Source organism: Urocitellus parryii, chromosome 8 (assembly GCF_045843805.1).
Source record: "Urocitellus parryii isolate mUroPar1 chromosome 8, mUroPar1.hap1, whole genome shotgun sequence".
In the NCBI taxonomy this organism is placed as follows: Eukaryota; Metazoa; Chordata; class Mammalia; order Rodentia; family Sciuridae; genus Urocitellus; species Urocitellus parryii.
In genome coordinates this window covers 110,934,518-110,953,972 of record NC_135538.1, presented here as the reverse complement: position 1 = coordinate 110,953,972, position 19,455 = coordinate 110,934,518, and the positions used below count along the sequence as shown (strand labels likewise).

Below are 19,455 nucleotides of genomic sequence, written 5' to 3'. Positions count from 1 at the left end.
ACAGCCCTCCTCTGGGGGCAAAGAGAGGGATGTGGAAGTGTCTGTGGCAGAAAACACTTGGGCACGGTAGGAAGGACATATAAATGCCTCCAGGTGGAAGGAGCTGGAAGAAACAGAGGCAGGGGGGAAAGGGAGGCAGCCTTGGCTATTGGTATTGGCTGGGAGCACCTGGCAGCCTGAGGGACAAGGATTCTGAAGGCAGAGTGACCTCTGCCCCCACCTGCCTGACCGACATGCCTGATGGCCGGTGCTCTCTGTCTTGCTTCCTAGGTCGTGATGAGGACCTGAGCATCTGCCTGCTGACAACCCCGGCCTAAAGTGACCATGGCCCCCCGCAAGAGGAGCCGCCATGGCCTGGGCTTCCTGTGCTGCTTTGGGGGCAATGACCTCCCTGAGATCAACCTCCGGGACAACCACCCTCTGCAGTACATGGAGTTCAGCAGCCCCATCCCCAACCCGGAAGAGCTTAATGTGTGCTTCGCAGAGCTGGTGGTGAGTGGGTGAGGGGCAGATGACAGCGGGGAGGGGGCAGATGGACAAGCAGAGTGGAACAGAGTGAGAGTCCATGAGCCGGGTCTCCACCTCTCAAGGGTCCTCTTGGGACTGAGGCAGTACCCCTAAAACACTTCAGCAATGCGGAAAAAGTCTCTCACTGGGGTGGGCACCATGCAATGGTCCCCAGAAGAAGAGACCCACCTCCTATTTCCTGGGAATTCTCAGTCACATGGTAGCAGTTGGGCTGTCATAGAATGGAGCAGATCCAAGTTTTTGTGAAATTAGGCAGTGAAGAGTGTCAGAGAACATCAGAACCCTCAATACCTTTCTCTCTTCTGCTTTCTGGAGTTTCCTCTGGGCCTCTTGACCTCAGGAGAGGAGAAAGAACAGAGTGGGATTCTTTAGGCAAAACTGGGCACCTTGGAACAGGCTGTGCGTGGCAAAAATATGGAGGTAGAGGAGTCTATATCACACCCAGGATCTGAATCAGGTCTGGGATGACTAAGCCCTACGTCTAGTTGGGTTAACCACAGGTGTCATTCCTTCACATTGGCACCAGACCTTCCTGACCCCTGGCAGTGCCCATCCAGACCAGAGGCTCAGCCTGACATTGTGAGGATGACCACACAGAGATGGAAGAGGATGGAAGCACCATTCCTTTTGGAGGTTCCATGATGAACCAAAGCCTGCACACCAGGAGAGGCCCAGGCCTGAATCCCGACTCAGGGCCTGAAGCCCAGTTGCTCTGCCACTAGCTCTTGGTTCCTTATGCTCATGGCTGGCCAACAGTCAAGACATAGAAAAATGGTACAGGTGGTTTGGAATGTGACTTACACATGCTTTTGCTACGAGATAAGGCTGGTGGAGGCAATCCAGTCCCACACACGAGACCCTCTGGGTTATCTGAAAAAGGTGTCCAGCCTCCTTCTCACCTCAGGAAAACTCATTGTTTCCAGATTTATTCCTTTCTCCAGAATAGGATCGGGGAACAATCATTTGCTAGTGTAAGTAGTGTTTGGAGTCTGACTGATATTAGGGATGTTTTCCTAATGTAAGTATGGAAAGGATGTGACAAGAATTGTTCCCCTTTTGACCCTTTTTGTCCAACAAGTATTTATTGAGCATCTTGGGTGGGCAGGATCCTCACAAGGTACTTCAGCAAAAGCAAGGGTGACTTGGACAAGGCTTGCCTGCAAGGGGATGGGTGTCAGGTAGCCATCAAAACAAATGAAAAACCTTTTCTTAGAGAGACTGCCATGCTCTGGGCCCTGCAGGGTCCCAGGTATTTAGAGATGGTCTGACAGACAGGGCCCTGCATCCAGAAGGGGAAGTCATCCTGGGAACACTGGTCTGGAAAGCAGTGACAGAGTGGTAAGCCAGGACTGGGAGCACTCGGGGGGGGGCGTGGGAGCTTTAGTCTAGACAGGGAGGTCACAATGGCCTCCGTGAAGCAGCAACATTTCCATTGAGACCCCAAAGCCGAGTGGGGTTAGATAAGTGGATGGGGAGGTAGAATAGAGGCTCCTTTGAAGAAGAAACAGCCTAAGTGAGAGTTTCAGGTTAAAATAGAGCTAGGTCCTTTTGGGAGGCACAGCAAAAGTCAGAACAACTAAGAATTTGGGGCTGAATTCTAGGGTATCCTAGGAAATCCACCAGGTTGAGCCCCAGTGGAAATCCACCAGAGGTTTTGAGGTGATCCCATCTGCTTTCTTAAAAGACCATTCAGGGTATCTGTTGAAGAAGGGGCTTGTGCTGATCATTAGGGGGCTGTTGTAGGCCACCAGGCTAGAGGCAGTGGTGGTTTGGACCAAAGTGTCATGAGGAAGGAGAATGGCAGATTTAGGAGGGATTTAGAAGGAAAGGTAAAAGGCAGGAATCATGGACACCCAGGCTGCTGAGATGAGGAGCTGGGTGGGTGCTGGGTCCCTGCACAGGATAGATATACAGGAGAAGGCTCAAGCTTAGGGGGCTGAGATGACGAATTCAATTTGCTTTTCTCTCTATGCTTCAGTTTCCTCATCTGTAAAATGGGTTGTTGCATGATTCAAATAAATGAATAATAGCACTTTCAACAGTGCCTGGCACATGGTAATGTGACTTATGTGTACGAGAAACCTGAAGAGCACCAAAGGGGAAAAGTACTGGAGTCAGCTGGGTCTCAGGATCTGGTGGGCTGGAGGAATAGGTCTATGAGGTGTTGGCCTAATAACCAAGTCCTTGGGAATGAATGTGAAGGACGGAGGGAGAACAGAGAAGGACACTGTACCATGTCTCAAGCTCTTGAAGATAGAAGAGACATCATCAAGGGAGCCTGAGAGTGTGACTGCTGAAGGGACCACAGAACAGGTTCCATAAGGAGGGAGACGTCAGCAAAGTCCCATGCAAAGTCCCATGCTTCCCAGGCTGAGCAGAAAGGCCAAGAGATGCCCATTGATGGAGAAATGGAGACTGCTGGCAAGTGCCTGAATACCCAGAATGCAAGACCAGACGTAATCCAGGAAGGGAGTGATGGTTCCTACCGGGGAAGGTCAGAGAAGGCTCGCTAGAGGAAGCCGGCGTTGAGCCGTGGGAGTCATAACATGGTCCTTAGCATGGTTGGTAAGAAGAGGAAGGACTGTCTAAGAAGAGGAACAGATTTGAAGAAGGGCTGAGTTTGTGCTGGAAAATGTCAGGTTAGGTACATGCAAGTGTCATTTTCTTTGGTTTCTGATCCTGACCGTGGAAAGGAAACCTCCAACAGGGTTCTGATGATTTTTTCCTTTTATTGATTTTATTTTTTTAAATACACGACAGCGGAATGCATTACAATTCTTATTACACATATAGAGCACAGTTTTTCATATCTTTGTATATAAAGTATGTTCACACCAATTCATGTCTTTATACATGTACTTTTTTGCATTACAATTCTGATTACACATATATACCACAATTTTTCATATCTCTGTATATAAAGTAGGTTGACACCCAATTCGTGTCTTCCTACATGTACTTTGGATAATGATGTCCATCACATTCCACCATCCTTGCTAATCCCCTGCCTCCTCCCTTTGACCAAGGACATTTCTGGGATATGGAGAGAACCCTTCTAGGTGTCAACCTTTGTTTGACACTAAATCTGCAAAAGTCATTAGTTCCCAAAGCAGGTGAACTGATGGGCGTTATTTCACATTCTCATTGTACGCACGCACCATCCAAATGACAGCCACAGGCCACATGCAGCTACTGACTGGTCTGAACGGCATGAACTATCAAGGAAAATCCATACTGGATTTTGAACACTTAATTTGAGAAAAGGAATATAAAATATTTTACTGATAAATTTTTATATCAAATACCTGTTGAAACAGTCATGTTTTAGGTGTATTGGCTCAAAGATGTATTTGAGTTAACTTCACTTATTTTGTCTTAAATTTTTAATGTGGCTAGAACATGTTTAAAATCTATATTGCCCATATTATATTCCTATTGATAGTTCTGGTCTAGAAGAAGGAAAGTTTTAATTGTTTTCCCTTGAATGGAAGTATCCAGAAACGGTTGTAGATGTTGAGATTTAAGACCCTTAAACTACCTTAGTTTTGCTTTCCCTGTTGCATTTGAAAATATCAAGTGTATTTAGTAGTATTATGCTTTGTTATCTTCTTGTGAGTTTTGTTTTTGATTTTTAAAATGTGCACAATTTCATTGAATAGCACACCATGTTCCCAGTAGCCTGTTAACTGTTATCTTTGATGAGCCCTGGGGTTGCTGATGAATTATAGGAAAAGAAACTTCAAAGAGAGCTTTTGTAGGGACCACCCACCATAGCAAATCTTTAAACTCACCCAAACTACTACAGAGTAACCCCCAAATGTGACAACTGCAGAAGCTTCCAGTTCTACTTTCCAGAAATGGTGGGCCCACCTGGAGGAGGCCCCAGCCTTGTGCACGGACAGCCCTGTGGTGGAGAGGCTGCTTCTAGCGGGCACTCCCTCCAGGGGAAGTGGATCAGGGCTGCCCTTGATGTAGCTTGCCCTCTGCTCAGCCCCTTGTCCTCATCTGCTCTCCTGGGCCCCTGCTGGGACCCACACGGAGGTTGGGAAAGCCAGAGGTTTTCTGGGGGAGAGACTCAAAAGGCAGTAGATTTGAAGAACAGGGCAAGCATCTGAGAGAGAGGCAGGACTTGCTCTGTAAACGGCCCCTCTCTTTGTCCAGCCTTGTCCTGTGATGTTGGCAAGTATAGGAAGGCTCTGAGCAGGAAGACCCGAAACCCTGGACAAGAGGATTAGGGAGCTTCAAAGTAGGGCCAGCGAAGAGCAGGAAATGGGGTGAGCTGGAGGAGGAGAATGGACTTGTCCAGATAAGCCAGGGGTGGACAGGAAGTAAGGGAGTTTGAGTAGAAGTACAGGCTGGGTTGGAACAAGGGATAGGGAAGAAATTCCCCCATCTTATCTTTGGTGTTCTTTGGGAGAAAGATAGTAGGCCAAGGCATAGGTTTGGGGGCCTTCTGATTTCCGGTAGGGCTGAATATTCTACTCTCAACCACCGCTGGGTTTCAGACATGATTTTTCTTATTGCCTTTGCAGGATGAATTGGATCTCACAGACAAAAACCGGGAGGCTGTGTTTGCACTGCCCCCCGAGAAGAAATGGCAGATCTACTGCAGCAAGAAGAAGGTGACCCCCTTTCTCACCCTTCCAGCCGCATCCCGGGGCCAGAGCCAGGGCCAACTCTTGATGCCTTAGTCAAACATTTGTTCAACAGATAGTCTTTTGAGCTAGCGCCCTTCTAGGTGTGGGAGGAACAACAGGCAAAAACAGAAAAAAAAAAAAAAAAAAAAGGCTTGGGTCACATGTCCGTCCTTGGTCTCCTCACTGTGGTCCTTCCTTTTTTCCTTTAAAGAAGCTGTGGGTGTCTTGCCTTTGCCCTCCCTACAAAGGCCAGTGCCAGGCTGCATTGGGTTTCCCCTCTTTCTGCTTCCCAGCGTTCTCTCCTCTGGCTCTGCAGCCCCTAGGTTCATCTCCTCCTCTCCTAATCTCTCTTGTCTCCTTTATTTTAGCTTTTCTGTTTCTTTTACTCTCTATTTTTCTTTTCTTGGTTCACTTTTCTCCCCTCCCTCCATTTTTCAGACTGCAGTTTCGGCTCCTTTTCCCAACCTCAGAGTAGGGGTGTTTGGGGTGAGGATCTGGATACTCCTCCATCCCCTGGAGAAGACAGGCAGGTCCAGGTGGGGTCTGAGCTGACCCTCTTTCCACTCCCCATGCCCATTCATAGCTCTTAGTTTACTCTTCCTGGTCAGGATATTTGTCCCATCCCAGGGCTCCATACTGAGCCAGGCTGACCTTATCATGGCAGGTCATAGAATCATAGACCCTTTCAGAACTGGAGCGAACCTGAGAAACAATCCTCTCAAGTCCTTTATTACATAGGAGGCAGGGGAGGCCTAGAGAGACCATGGGCTCACCCAGTCACCCACCAGTGACAGCACAAGGCCAGACCACTGCTGGGGACAAAAGAGCCTCAAGGCACACACTGTAAGACTTTGTTTAATATTGCACGACCTGTTTATGAAACACCTGCAGAATACAATAGTCAGTGTCTACTAACATAAGAAAAGCAGGCCTTGAAAAAGCTCAAGTCTTGGAAGAAAGGAAAAGGAAGGAGGAGAAAATAAACTTTAGGAGTAATTCATCATATTTCATGAGTCTCCACTTTCCAAATTGATTACTTCAGAGTTCCCTTAATATAATCTCTTGTGTAGCTCAAGTAAAAGATTTGTTAAAATATAAGGGCATCTCTCGGTACTTTGCAAACCAAATTGTGTGTGATTTCCTCATCTACTCTGACACCTGTTTGTCTTCCCACATGGCAGTTTCTCTGTCTCGCCACCTGTCTTAGCCTCAAGATTTCAATAACTCTACCCAGTCCTCTTAACCATCCCCCACCCACAGCCTTCTGTTAGATGCCTGCCCCCAGGTTCATTACAGACAGTTCTATAGAACGTGTTCCACTCTTTCTCCAGAACTGGACTGTTTGAGCAAAGGCAGGATGACTTTTTACTCAGTACCTTCCGGCCTCACCATTGACTGGCATTCAGTAGGTATTCATCAAATACATATGGGATGGATAGAATAATAAGCCAGCAAATGCAAGAAACTGTATGTTTGCTGATACCATTGTTTTTGCTGGTGCAATTCCTCCCCAAGGTAGAAGACGGAATATTTGGCATTTACTCATGAAGATTTTAACACATAAAGCCCTATGAGGTCACTAAGACCAGAACAGGGGCAGGTTTTGCACTGGTCTAAAATTTGCTTGAGTAGGCAGAGCTGAGGGACCAGGGTCAGCTGGCAGCTGGCAGAAGGGAGGGTTTGTCAGGGAGGTTCTGGAGGAGGTGAGTTTTTATGTAGATTTGCAAGCAGGAGATTACAAATCTTGACAGCAGATGAGAAAAGTATCCAAAGTGACCACGGCACAGGGACAGAAAGGAACAGGATGTGTGTCACGCCCAGAGGCAGATCCATTTGGCTGGAGAAGGCTGGATTTCTTTCAACATTAATGGCTTTTGAACTCCACCATGCTATCTCAAGCAAGGGGAAGAGCTAAGCCTTTCTCTTAGGGGTTGAGAGCCACCCGAAGGTCCTCTGCACTGCTGCCCAGCTGGCCAACCCACTGCATTCTGGGAAGTTTGACAGTGAATGAATCACAGGCAGAGAAGGAGCTCCTAAGCCTTTCTAGAACCCATGGTCTTGGGAGTTGATTTCTTTTTTGTAGTTGCTATTTATCGAGTACCTCCTGTGTGTTTTGCACTACACCAAATGCTTTATATCATTATTCCCAAACTGAAAGACCAAATTTCTAAATTTCCAGACTGCCATAGACCAGTACTGTTGTATGATATAAGAATGACATCAGCCAAAAATGAAAGATGTGCAAAATATAGGCAAAAATTTGTATTAGACTCAACAGTCATAAAATTACATTTTATTAAGTGTAGGTAGAACAGTTGTAGCAGAAGAAAAGAGTTTTAAAAAACAGTACATGCCCTCCATTGGAAGTGTCTGCCTGCATAGTTTCTGCCCGTGTCATTGGTGGGTCATGAGATTCAATGTTTGTTGTCTGATTTTATCAAGGAAGAAACAGGAGCCTGGGGAGGTTTTGCATCTTGCTCTAGTCACCCACTGTGGTCAGGACTGGAACATTCCCTCTGTTGATTTCAAATAGAGCTCAGGGTCACAGGCCATGGGTCTTGCCAGTTGATCCATACCATCCTTCTTCTTGTTCCAGGAGCAAGAAGACCCCAACAAACTGGCAACCAGCTGGCCCGACTATTACATCGAACGCATCAACTCCATGGCTGCGGTGAGCGGCTGCTCCTCCGCTTCTGTCTCTCCACCTGGGGAGAGGAGGGGAGAGTCAGGCCCCTCCGTTCACTCCGTGTCCTACTCCCTGAGGTGTAGGAGTTTCCCATTATTCCTGAGAACTCATCCTATGTCCACCCCTCCTCTGTGCGACTTCAGAGTGTCCCAACTAGTTAAGCATCTATTAACTCATCTGGATGTCACCCAGGCTTGGGAAGTAGGTTGGGCCAGTCATTCTTCCTATTTCACAGAAGAAGATAGCGAAGTCCTAGACCAGAACCTGGGTCCCCTCAGACCCTCTGTCTTAGCAAACTAATCCCTGAGGCCTCACGCTTCCTGAGGTGAGGGTGCCCCTGAGCCAAGCCTGGGTTGGGGGACAGGTGGCCCAGGGTGACCAGTTGACCAGTTATCCCCTCTTACCTGCTGGCTCCTCAGATGCAGAGTCTGTATGCGTTTGATGAGGAGGAGACAGAGATGAGGAACCAGATCGTGGAAGACCTGAAGACGGCGCTGCGGACACAGCCCATGAGGTGACTTGGCCTCTTTCCTTCCTCACTGGCACGCCCCTGCCCAGGTGGCCCCCTGATGTGCTCTGCTCCTATGCTGGCCCCTGCCAGATCTACCTGGCATTCCTAGACTCGACTTCACCCTTTCACTTCCAGCTCCGTCTCCCCTCTGCTGGGTCGCTGCGAGCTGCTGGGGTGGGGGTGGGGGGAGTAGAACCCAGGAGAGGTTCAGATAAGCCTCGGGTCCTCAGGAGCTCTCTAAAGAGGGATCAAGGGCAGGCCCTTGGTATTTGGAGGAAGAATAGAACGGGAGGGTGGCCAGATGGACAAAGCACGTAAGGAAGGACTTCCTAAGGATGAGGGGACAGGGTGAGTGCCCCAGTCAGGGAGAAAGTGGGTGTGGGTTAAGAATGACTTCAACCAGGATCGGGGGATATAGAGGCAATGCATGAGCTTTGACCATCTCTGAGTGGAAGCCATGGGGCTGGAGAAAGGAGATGGGTGTCTCAGGTGCCATAGGAGGACTCCTCCTACCCTCCCAGTGTATAGGGCCCCAAAAGAGCTGTAAAGGGTTCCTTGCCTTTGGCTCTGGATATATCCAGGCATGTGCGGGAACTAGCTGGTGAGAGATGATTGTTAAATCTTCAGCAACAGTGCACACTAGTTGTTAAACCTATTAATTATATAAACTTATGATTAATTAAATTATATCAAAACCAATACTTGAAACATATCACTCTCTAATTCTTTTTCCACTTTGCTATTACATATGCTCTTCACTATTGAATTTACACTCTTGAATTTATGCCCTTTGTGTGTGTGTGGTGGAATCACGGCTTAAATGAGACATCTCTTTCCAACTCCATGTTCAATGACATTACCACGGATAGTTTGAAATCAGCTACGCTAGGAGCATTTATGTCATGGAAATGGGCAAACAGAACAATCAGGTCTTTTCTGCTCTCTCTCTCTCTCCCCAAGGAGCTAGTTATTTAGCACATGGCAACCATCCACTCGGGGGTATGTATGCATTGTCCTGGTCCTGGTTGAGCTCTCTGCCCTGGGACCTGGAAACAGCCTCCAGGAGGGTGGAGCATCCACATCCCTGTGTCCCTCTGCGAGGGTGGGGGTCAGTCTGGGAAGGACATGCAGGAAAGAATGAGGTGCTCACAAAGTAAAGGGGTCGAGGGGAGTTGCCAAGTTCGTCCACTTCAATTCATTTTTAATTTCCTTAATAAAATCTAGATTACAAAAGTTACACGTAGTCATTGTGGAATTTTGAGCATACAGAAGAGCATCTATTAGAAAAAAGAAAAAAAATTATTTATTATTAATTCGAGAGCATATTTTAGGCATATTTGCACCATAGGTATAATACAAAATACCTATAAATATATTTATCTATTGATTATAGACAGTGTTCCCTAAGCTCAATTTATAACCATTTCCTCAGTTCATGGGGTATTATTCTACTGTATGAAGAACTGTAAACCTTCTTTTGTGTGTTGCCTTGGAGTCTGGCACCCAGATGAAACCTATGGAGTGTTTCTCAGAAATGATGTTTTTAAAATAATAAAAGAGATAAATAGGTAGGGTTAAAAAATAAACAAATTCAATTAAAATATAGCTACCAATATTAAAAATACATGAGATAGCAATAAATGTGCCTCTTTATGCTTCCCACAGCAATAGCTGGCACCAGATCTGATAACAACCACCATAATCTTGACGTGCTGATGGGTATAAATGATTTTGAGATCCCAGCAAAAACTATAATTTGATATGAAAATAGCAGTGATTTTTTTGGGTGACAGAGTCGCATATTCTGCTAATAGCACTCTCTTTGATAGCCTGCACTCATCATTGAGGGAAATGCTTAATTTCAGTTAGAGGTTTTCAGAAATAAAAATGTGATTGTCTTTTCCCCTCCCAGTGCTTGGACCCCTGAATGCTATCTATAGACTCTTTGCAGAAACACAAACTACAGGTTAAGAAACCCTGAACTAAATAGATTTTAATGTTTTCTGCTAACATTCATGATAACTTTGCTATTTTCTTGAGGATCTCCTGAAATGTAGTTTTCCAGCCTTGGTCCCTTAGCTCAGTGAGTCTGATGGCCCCTCTATATTAAAATCTTTCTTGTTCTCTGATTAAGTTCTTCTAATTCCCATTCTCATTAGAGATGGATCTTTAGGTTTGCTGGCCATAATAATTGTGATCATTCCTTCACCTCCATCCCATTTAAACTATGCAATTGACAGTCAATGCTATGCAAATGCACACTATTTAAAATGCCAAGAAAACATGAGTTTTCTGTGAGGACAATAGGGTTTCAGTGCTTTGGGTAAACTTTATAAATGAACCAAGCAACTGTTGTAGATGGGACGTGGTCCATGGCAGGACACAGGTCACAAGGTGGCTATTTGCAAAATGTACACAGAATGACCTTCAGGATGCCTCTTTTGCTAACACCTCTGGCTGATAGGTTTGTGACCCGCTTCATCGAGCTGGAGGGCTTGACCTGTCTGCTAAATTTCCTACGGAGTATGGACCATGCCACCTGTGAGAGCCGCATCCACACCTCCCTCATCGGCTGCATCAAGGCACTGATGAACAACTCCCAGGGGCGAGCTCACGTGCTGGCCCAGCCCGAGGCCATCAGCACCATTGCCCAGAGTCTGCGCACAGAGAACAGCAAGACCAAGGTGGCCGTGCTGGAGATCTTGGGCGCTGTGTGCCTCGTCCCTGGAGGCCATAAGAAGGTGCTGCAGGCCATGCTGCACTATCAGGTGTATGCAGCAGAGAGGACGCGCTTCCAGGTGAGAAGTGTGACTACAGGTGGTGGTTGGTGCCAACAGGGTGGGCAGAGGTGACACATACTGGTGACACATACTGGACAGTAATGGAAACTGGAGGAAAGGAGACATTATGGGCGGCATGCTCTCTTGGGGAAGGAAGAGAGGACTGGGAACCAAAAGGCTTACTTCCAAAGACATGATGGGTGTAGCTGGGGAAATGGACTGGTCTCCATGACACTGTGAGTTCCTGGAGGCTGGAATATTTGCTTACCTCATCTTTGGGGTTCTACATCCCTGCGCCTAGTACTTGGCTCATGGTAGGGTCTCAGTCAAGAACTGAATGTAGTGCAATTGCTGGGGTCAAGATTCTAGGCTCAAAGCCTGGACCAGTGCCTAATGAGGGGACACGGGACAGCACTGAGCCATGCTATTCTCTTTTTTCTCTCTGACCTATCCAGAAAAGTAGAAATTAATGGACAATGTATAAAGTATCTCAGCACAGTGCCTGGCACAGAGCAGGCCTCAAACTCTGTGACTTATGTGTCAGAATAGGCTCTTGGTTTATTCTGTCAGCAAACATTTTTGAGTACCTGCTCTGTGCAGAAAGTAGCCCGTAACCCTTTACGGAAGATGTAAAAGGAAGGGAAGGTAGCATCCATGCCATCGGGAGCTGGGGAGGGAGTCAACACGACTACAGCCGGGATCTGGCCCTGCAGCCCTGCTCAGCAATAGAAACTGAGCCTGAGGGCCTTGCGGGCGGGAAGGCAGGTGGGGCAGAGACAGGCATGGAGAGGCACGGAAGTTCCCACCTGAGGTGAGGTCTGGAGATATGTGATTGGACAGAGAGAGCAGAGGAGACCTCTAGGGACATCAGGAGCAAAGTGGGGGGGGGGGGGAACTGTTCTTGTAGGACCCTGACCCCAGCTCCTGCCCTGTCCTACCTTCCCATCCAGACTCTGCTGAATGAGCTAGACCGAAGTTTGGGCCGGTACCGGGATGAAGTGAATCTGAAAACAGCCATCATGTCCTTCATCAACGCTGTCCTCAATGCTGGAGCCGGAGAGGTGAGGCACCTTGCCCTCGCCTTTGCTGACTTCTGACCCTGGAGTACAGTGTGTGTGAGTGTCACCTTCCTGAGGAAGCGCCATCTGAGAGGAGGGCCATCTGGTCCATGTGCCTGCTACTGCCAACATCACCTTGCGGTTATCTTTAGAACCTATTGTTTCCTTCACTTGGGGCCAAGAAAGACTAGCTTGTCATGACCCTCACCGTCCCTAGGGCAACACCACGGCAGGCCTGGACCGCACGAAACTCACAGTCAGAGGCTCCTCAAAGCTGCTGGAGGACTGTCTGGCTTTTCTTGACTTTGTCTAAACCTGGGAGGGCTCCTGGGGAGTTTCCTGCAGAGGTGGCATGTGCATCATGGGTGTCGTGAACACACTCCCAGCTGGGCTAGCTGGTGATGGCTTAGGTGGTGGGGGATTGTTTATGGGAGGATGTCAAGATTTGACCCTTCTTTCTAGAGCTTTCTAGAAACCTGCTTCTGAATTTCTTTATTTTTTAAAAAATATTTATTCTTTTTCATTTTAGCTCTTTGATTTTCACAATACCTTTATTTTTTACTTACTTATTTTTATGTGATGCTGAGAATCAAAGCCAGGGCCTTGCCCGTGCTAGGCGAGTGCTCTACCACTGAGCCACAACCCCAGCCCCTGAATTGATTTCTGAGCTGGCTGGTCTTGCTTTTCTAGCACCTTCTATTAGGAGGTGTGGTTTCTGGTTTCTCTTCAGATCAAAATGTAATTCTCAGACCATTAAGAAAGCAACATTAGAAGAAATTGAAGAGCAGATGAACACTCCCCCCTCCAACTCTAAGGCAATCAGATGAACCCCATCAAGGTGAACTTGAAGGACAAAAGGGGCAAAGAAAGCAACTGAATGATCTAACTTTTCCCTTTTCTCTGCCAGCATACATTTTTTACATGCAAATATAATGACTGAATTAGGCGAGATAGGATGGGGGAATAATCTGCCCCTGAGATACTGACATCACAGCTCTGTAAGGTTGTCATCCCTTCTGATCAGGAGTAGTCACATCTCGGCAGGTAATTTTCATGAACATCACCTGTACCAGTAAGTTAGTGTTATGACCATTTAACAAATGAGGAATCCAAGGCTTTGCCAAGGCCAAAACACTAGGAAGAGACCGAGTAGAGATTTAACCCAAGGTCTACCTGACTCCTAAGCTCATGCCCAGGTCACTCTGTAGTGCTGCTTCTTGATGCCAAAAGCTAAGAGAACATTGGTAAGGGGCTAGAAGGAAGTGACGTGGGAGACCTAAAAGGAACTGGGCAGTGGGCTTGCTTAGAGGAATAACAAGGTCAAGGTTATCTTGTTCCATCCTGCTTTAGAACCCTGGGACTTGAAGCAGCTCAAGTGAATTTGCTGCAGGCGAGGTGGGATGATGGCTGGGGTGTGGACAAGGGGTCCCCAGGGGATTCTCTTGGGCAGGAGACCAGCTGCTCAATTCGGTGCTGCTTTGGTGACCCCCAGGATAATCTGGAGTTCCGTCTACATCTACGGTACGAGTTCCTGATGCTGGGGATACAGCCTGTGATCGATAAGCTCCGGCAACACGAGAATGCCATCCTGGACAAGTAAGGCCCCAGCCACCCAGCCCCATGGCAAACGGGTGGGGACAGTGTCTCAGTTGGAGATGGCCAGGACCATTGTGAAAGCTGCTCTTCCCTGCCATACCCAGCTGTGTATGGGGCAGGTGTGCCCTAGCCTGTCCCCTGTGCTGACCTTGACTCATCACCTAGTGTATAGGCAGGTGAACCCAGTAGTTCTCAACCATGTCAGCACTGCCCCCTGGGGGACACTTGAAAATATGTGGGACTGTTCTTTGGTTTTCAAGTTGGTTGGTTGGTTGGGGACAAGAACGCTAAATGCCCTGCAGTACACTCCCACTCAGAAAAGAAAAGCCCATCCAAGATGCATATGATAAAGCCTTTGCTGATCAAAGAGAATGGGTGGATTCTTGTGTTTCCAGTGAGTCCCCTCCGGTTCTGTCCCATGAGCACAGGCTATTATTGCACTGGGTCGCAAGGGGTAGAGGATGTCTGGGGAGGAGCAAGCCCGTGTGTTGATGGGGTGGGGAATGAGGGAGACATTAGCTTGAGGGCCGACCTGGGGACAGTAGAAGGACACTGGGAAAGATAGATGGAGGGCAGCAGTTCTTGACTGAGGGCGACTGCATCTCCCAGGAGACCCTCAGCCCTGCCTGGAGACATTTTGGGTTGTCACTCTTGGGGGAGGAGCAGTGTGGTCATGTAGTGGGTAGCAACCAAGATGCTCAACCCTTCACAGACATCAGTCTTCCACAGCCAAGGGTAATGGAGCCTAAAATGTCACTAATGTCAAAATTGAGAAATGCTGACCTTAGAAGATAGGACCCTGGGATGACCTCCCTGAAGGAAGGTCATGGGCTCTTATAAAGGGCAGGTATTAGCTTCTATCATGTGGCTTCTCTCTTTTGCCTTAGCCTCACCTGAGTTAAACTTTGAGATTTTGCCAGTCGGGGGAGGTGGATGAAGGGGCTGTAATCCCCAGCCTCGGATGTCCTAGCTGTAATGTCTACCCCCTCTGTTCCCCCATCCTCTCTAGGCATTTAGACTTCTTTGAGATGGTCCGGAACGAGGACGACCTGGAGCTAGCCCGGAGGTTCGACATGGTGAGGAGCCCGTGGGGATGGGGTGATTGCAGCGGGGTCCCAGGCAACCACATAACCACTGCTCCGGGCCCTGTGTTGGGGTGAGTCCAGTGTTGGTTGGGTCCCTAGGGGTGCCACATGGTTGGGTCCACAAGAGTATACCATACTCTTGTGGTATGCTGGCTCTGGTGGCCACACCTGGACATCTGTTCCTAAGGAGACCAAAATGTCACAGAGAAAGACTGTCATGTTCTTGTATACAGTTAGTCTCAAAATCTTTCTAGGGCTGACTTTCTTCTTGCCTTCTGGAAGTTTCCTGAATCACCTCTCTCCATTCCCTAACCAGCTCATGCTTAGCAAACCAAATCATTTTAGCTGTAGCAACTCTGAAGACACACCCCTCCCATGCTTAAACATCAAGTAATAAAATCCCTACCTAAACCGAAGCCGCCTCCTGGGCTGGAGGGTGCTTCAAGGCACCAAGAACTACCCCCGATGTATTTTCACAAAAGCCAGGGATTTTATACATAACAAAGTGGGGGTGGAGAGGAGGAGCATCTTGCCTGTTGTCCACAGCTGGTGAGTAGACCTGGGACTTCAACCCAGGTGGCGGGCCTGTGCCCCGGGACAGGTGCTACCCTGGAACATCTCTGCCCGCCCCCTTCCTTCCCTTAGTTTGGATCAGTAGTTCTCCAACCAGGGCTGGTTTGGTCACTCCCACCACCCAGGGCACATTTGCTGAAGCTGGAGAAGTTTTTGATTGTGACCACTTAGGGAGGTGCAGGGGAGGAGGCCACTGGTATCTGGTGGGCAGAGATCAAGGACATTGCTGCGCATCCTGCAGCGCACAGGATGGCTCCAACAGCAGGCAGTCATCCAGCCCACGGTGACAACGTCCCTGGTTGAGGTGATTAACCTCCCTGCCCTCCTCCTTTTCTCTCTGTCTTTTTAAGTCTCAGCCAGAAGTGTGGGAGAAAAGCTGTCCCGAGAGAGGAGGCAGCGAGGAAGGAAGCAGGGCTTTCTCCCCGCTCTTCTCTTTCTCTGCTGCCTGTCTGTCCCCACTCACCATGCCCCTGTTCCCTCAGGTGCACATCGACACCAAGAGTGCTTCCCAGATGTTCGATCTGATCCACAAGAAGCTGAAGCACACTGAGGCCTACCCATGCCTGCTGTCTGTCCTGCACCACTGCCTGCAGATGCCCTGTGAGTACCCTGCGCTCATGCTCACCTACTGGGCCTGAGATCCCCCCAGGGCAGGTTGAGATGAGACTTTGGGACCTCTCTGGGCAGGTGAGTCTGTCCACATATCCCTCTGCACTTACCCTTGGGAGGCCAGACTGCATGATGCAACCTCTCCCTTACCTCTCTCCTTGGGGGTCACGATGTCCAGTGTCACCCAGTAGAGGAGCTGGGATTGGGCCTGAGCAACTCTAACATCCTTGTCTACAAAACAGTAGCTTGATCATTGCAAAATCAAATAGCTCTGCTATTTGTTCATGACAAAGGCCATCTTGATTCTCAAAAGAAGTTTTGTGCTTGCAGAGGTAGCTAAGATGTGCAATGAGCATGTTCTTTTTTTTTTTAAGGTTCTATCACTTTTTTGTTTAGTCTTTGCTGACTCTCACCCTAACACCTTTGCCCCTGCTTCTTTATGTATCCCAAATAGCATCTCAGAAGCAGGTGTCTAAGTTCGTAAGATACAGGTGTGTGCAGTGATTGATGAAACTACCAACAGTAACCCCAGGATGCAGGTTGAAATGAGCTTTAACTACACCACTTGGTACTCTAGCTTTTCACAAAGCAGAATATTTTTTTGTATTCCTGTGGCCCAACCTAATGGCCAGCCTACACAGGTATGCTGAATTGGTGGTGGTAGAGGTTTGGTGATCCCAGGGATGGTGTCTACAGATACAATTTATTGTGTGCCAACTTTGGGCCTGACATGACGTGAGGTTCTTCAGCATATCATCCCTGAACCTCAAAATGACCTGAGAACTGTATACTCAGTTTTGCAATTTTGTCTCCATTTTGCAACCAATGGATCTGAGGCTAAACAAGTTCTTCCCTAGAGAATTTTCCTTTCTTTGGGGATAGGACTTTAGGTGAAAAATGTTCTTTTTACCTGGTGAAAAGTAAATGTCACTTGGTAACGCATGTGTTGGTGGGACAGTGGAAAGCAAGACAGAGACAGTGAGCGGGACCAGGAAGTGATCGGTTCTCTAAAACTCAGCTCAGAAGGTCATCAGGGGAGACGGGGAAGGCCCCAGAAAGCTGGCTGCTTTTGTACCCAGTGGTTCCCATGTCTGCTGTTCCATGGGCAGTGCGCACGGGTCTCTCTACTCTGCCCCCAGATGAGGTTTTGAAGACAATCTGTCAACTCTTGGGTGGAGTTTGAAGTCAGGATTGCATTGGTTGACTTCTGTTGGGGGTCTGTGGAGATGAAGTGCGTGGCCTCAAGGACCAGGGAAGACCTAGGGTCTGTCATGTCGAGCTGGACTAGGACTTGAGAGGATGGGAGAGGGGCCTTGTGAGGTCAGGCACAGTGTATCATGCCTTTGCCTTCATAGTTCAAGGTCACCTCAGCCAAGAAATCCTCCTGGGTTCCATTAACCACTTCTTTGACTCACTTTGAGGTTCTCTCTGTGCACACCTGTAATCAGTTTCATCTTCCTCCGTAGAGCAATCACATAGATAATCCAAAAATCTTTTTAAAAAAATCTTCCCCCGAAGACTTCATTATTTAGAGCATGTAATATTTTAGAACAGGTGCTTCTCATAGATAATGTAAAAAGCAATTTACATTCTGAGAGCATAGTATGCCCGGGGTCCCAAGAGGGAAGAAAGGCAGCCAGGAAGCATTTCATAGAGAGAGAACTACGTTAGCAGGGTTGATGGTTCACAGAAGGTCCACTGCAGGTCATCAGGTGACAGCGGGTTCGGGGGTCTCCATTCTCACAGCGGCATGGCACCTTCCATCAGACTAGGAGCTTACCGTGCAGGAGGAAGGGGTGCCTCACCAGCAGAGCCTGGGAGGTCCCTCTGGGGCCGTGTCTCCAGGAGCTCCAGGGCTGCGTTACAGATATGGTACTGTCTTCTCTCAGACAAGCGGAACGGAGGCTACTTCCAGCAGTGGCAGCTCCTGGATCGAATCCTCCAGCAGATTGTCCTCCAGGATGAGCGGGGTGTAGACCCTGACCTGGCTCCACTGGAGAACTTCAATGTCAAGAACATCGTTAACATGTGAGTCGTGGCCGGCCTTTGATCTGTCTCTCTCCCACTCTGGGTCTCACCAGTGCAGCCTCCGCTCCCTCTCTCCATCCAGACACCCCCAGGTGAGCAGCATTGTTCAGTCGAACTCTCCAGGATAAAGGAGAAGCTGCACATCTGAACTGTCCAGTGCAGGAGCCGAATGTGGCTATTGAGTTCTTGACCTGTGGCTAGTGTGACTGAGGAACTGAATTTTAAATTTGAACAGCAACATGACATGTGGCCAATGATTACCGTCAGGCAGCACAGGTGTGTAGGTCGTGTTCTCGACTCTCAAAGACCCTGTGTGGGTTGGATGGAGGGGTTATTGAAACAAGTCCACCCAGCGCTGGGCAGGAAACTGTGTCACATGGGCTACCTTCCACCTTCCAGCTTGTTTTTAGATGGCCCATGAGCTAAGAGTAACTTTTGTATTTTAAACACAAACACAAGAATATGTGACAGAGACTGGACATGGTATGTAAAAACCTAAAATATTTACTCTGGCCCCTTACAGAAAGTTTGCCCACCACTGACAGAGAGCATGGCCATTTGACCATGAGCCTGTTGGATGAGGTGATCAGAGCCTGAAACCATCTGGCTTATATTTTACTGACCCTGGATATAGAGGAATACATAGAATCTAAATTTATGCCTGTTAATTAATAAAATGACCTTAACATGCTAATTATTTTTTTCTTTTGTACCAGGGATTGAATATTCAGGGAACTCAACTACTAAGCCACATCCCCCATTTTTTTTTCTTTTTTTTTTTAAATTTTGAGATAGGGTCTTACTAGGTTGCTTACACTCTCGCTACATTGCTGAGGCTGGCTTTGATCTTGCAATTCTCCTGACCTAGCCTCCTGAGCCGCTGGGATTACAGGCATGCATCACCATGCCTAGCTAACACACTGATTTTTAATTTTAAACTTTTACTTAACTTTGGGTGTGATTCTGAGCCAGTTATTCTTAAGGAGATAAATTGGCTCTCATCGAATCATTATGTTGCTTTCCGATGCCATGTAGAATATGAATTCTGAATATTGTTTTCCTTTGCACGATTCATCGGATATTGATTTAGTTAAAACCTGAACTGGTATGTTGAGCCAGGGCAACTAGTAAAGTATCAAAAGGCAGCTTGTTTTATTTTCTGCTAATTTTTTTTTACACCATCAGAGGGGAAGCTTTTCTACTACCAGAGAATGACAACTCATGAGGTCTAACAAAGGCTTTGCTCTTTCTGGGGCAGTGGAAGTCCTAAGATCACGTTAAGTTGCTGCGGCCGGGAGGGCTAGCCCTAGGTGTAAAAGGACTTCTGTGCTTGATAAGGCTTTCAGTCTCTCCCCTTCCATGAC

At 47.8% G+C, this 19,455-nt stretch overlaps 1 protein-coding gene across 2 annotated transcripts in view; it reads left to right on the top strand.

Moving 5' to 3' along the window:
• Daam2 (dishevelled associated activator of morphogenesis 2) overlaps positions 1-19,455 on the top strand; it is a 107,111-nt gene that overhangs the window by 62,593 nt on the left and 25,063 nt on the right. For both annotated transcript variants that reach the window (XM_026383640.2, XM_026383639.2), the window contains exons 2-11: positions 271-492; positions 5,061-5,150; positions 7,762-7,836; positions 8,271-8,365; positions 10,827-11,160; positions 12,093-12,203; positions 13,693-13,796; positions 14,806-14,872; positions 15,937-16,054; positions 17,953-18,091. In XM_026383640.2, coding sequence (XP_026239425.2) covers positions 325-492; positions 5,061-5,150; positions 7,762-7,836; positions 8,271-8,365; positions 10,827-11,160; positions 12,093-12,203; positions 13,693-13,796; positions 14,806-14,872; positions 15,937-16,054; positions 17,953-18,091 — 1,301 coding nt within the window. In that variant the 5' untranslated portion in view covers positions 271-324. The remainder of the gene's footprint in view (positions 1-270; positions 493-5,060; positions 5,151-7,761; positions 7,837-8,270; positions 8,366-10,826; positions 11,161-12,092; positions 12,204-13,692; positions 13,797-14,805; positions 14,873-15,936; positions 16,055-17,952; positions 18,092-19,455) is intronic.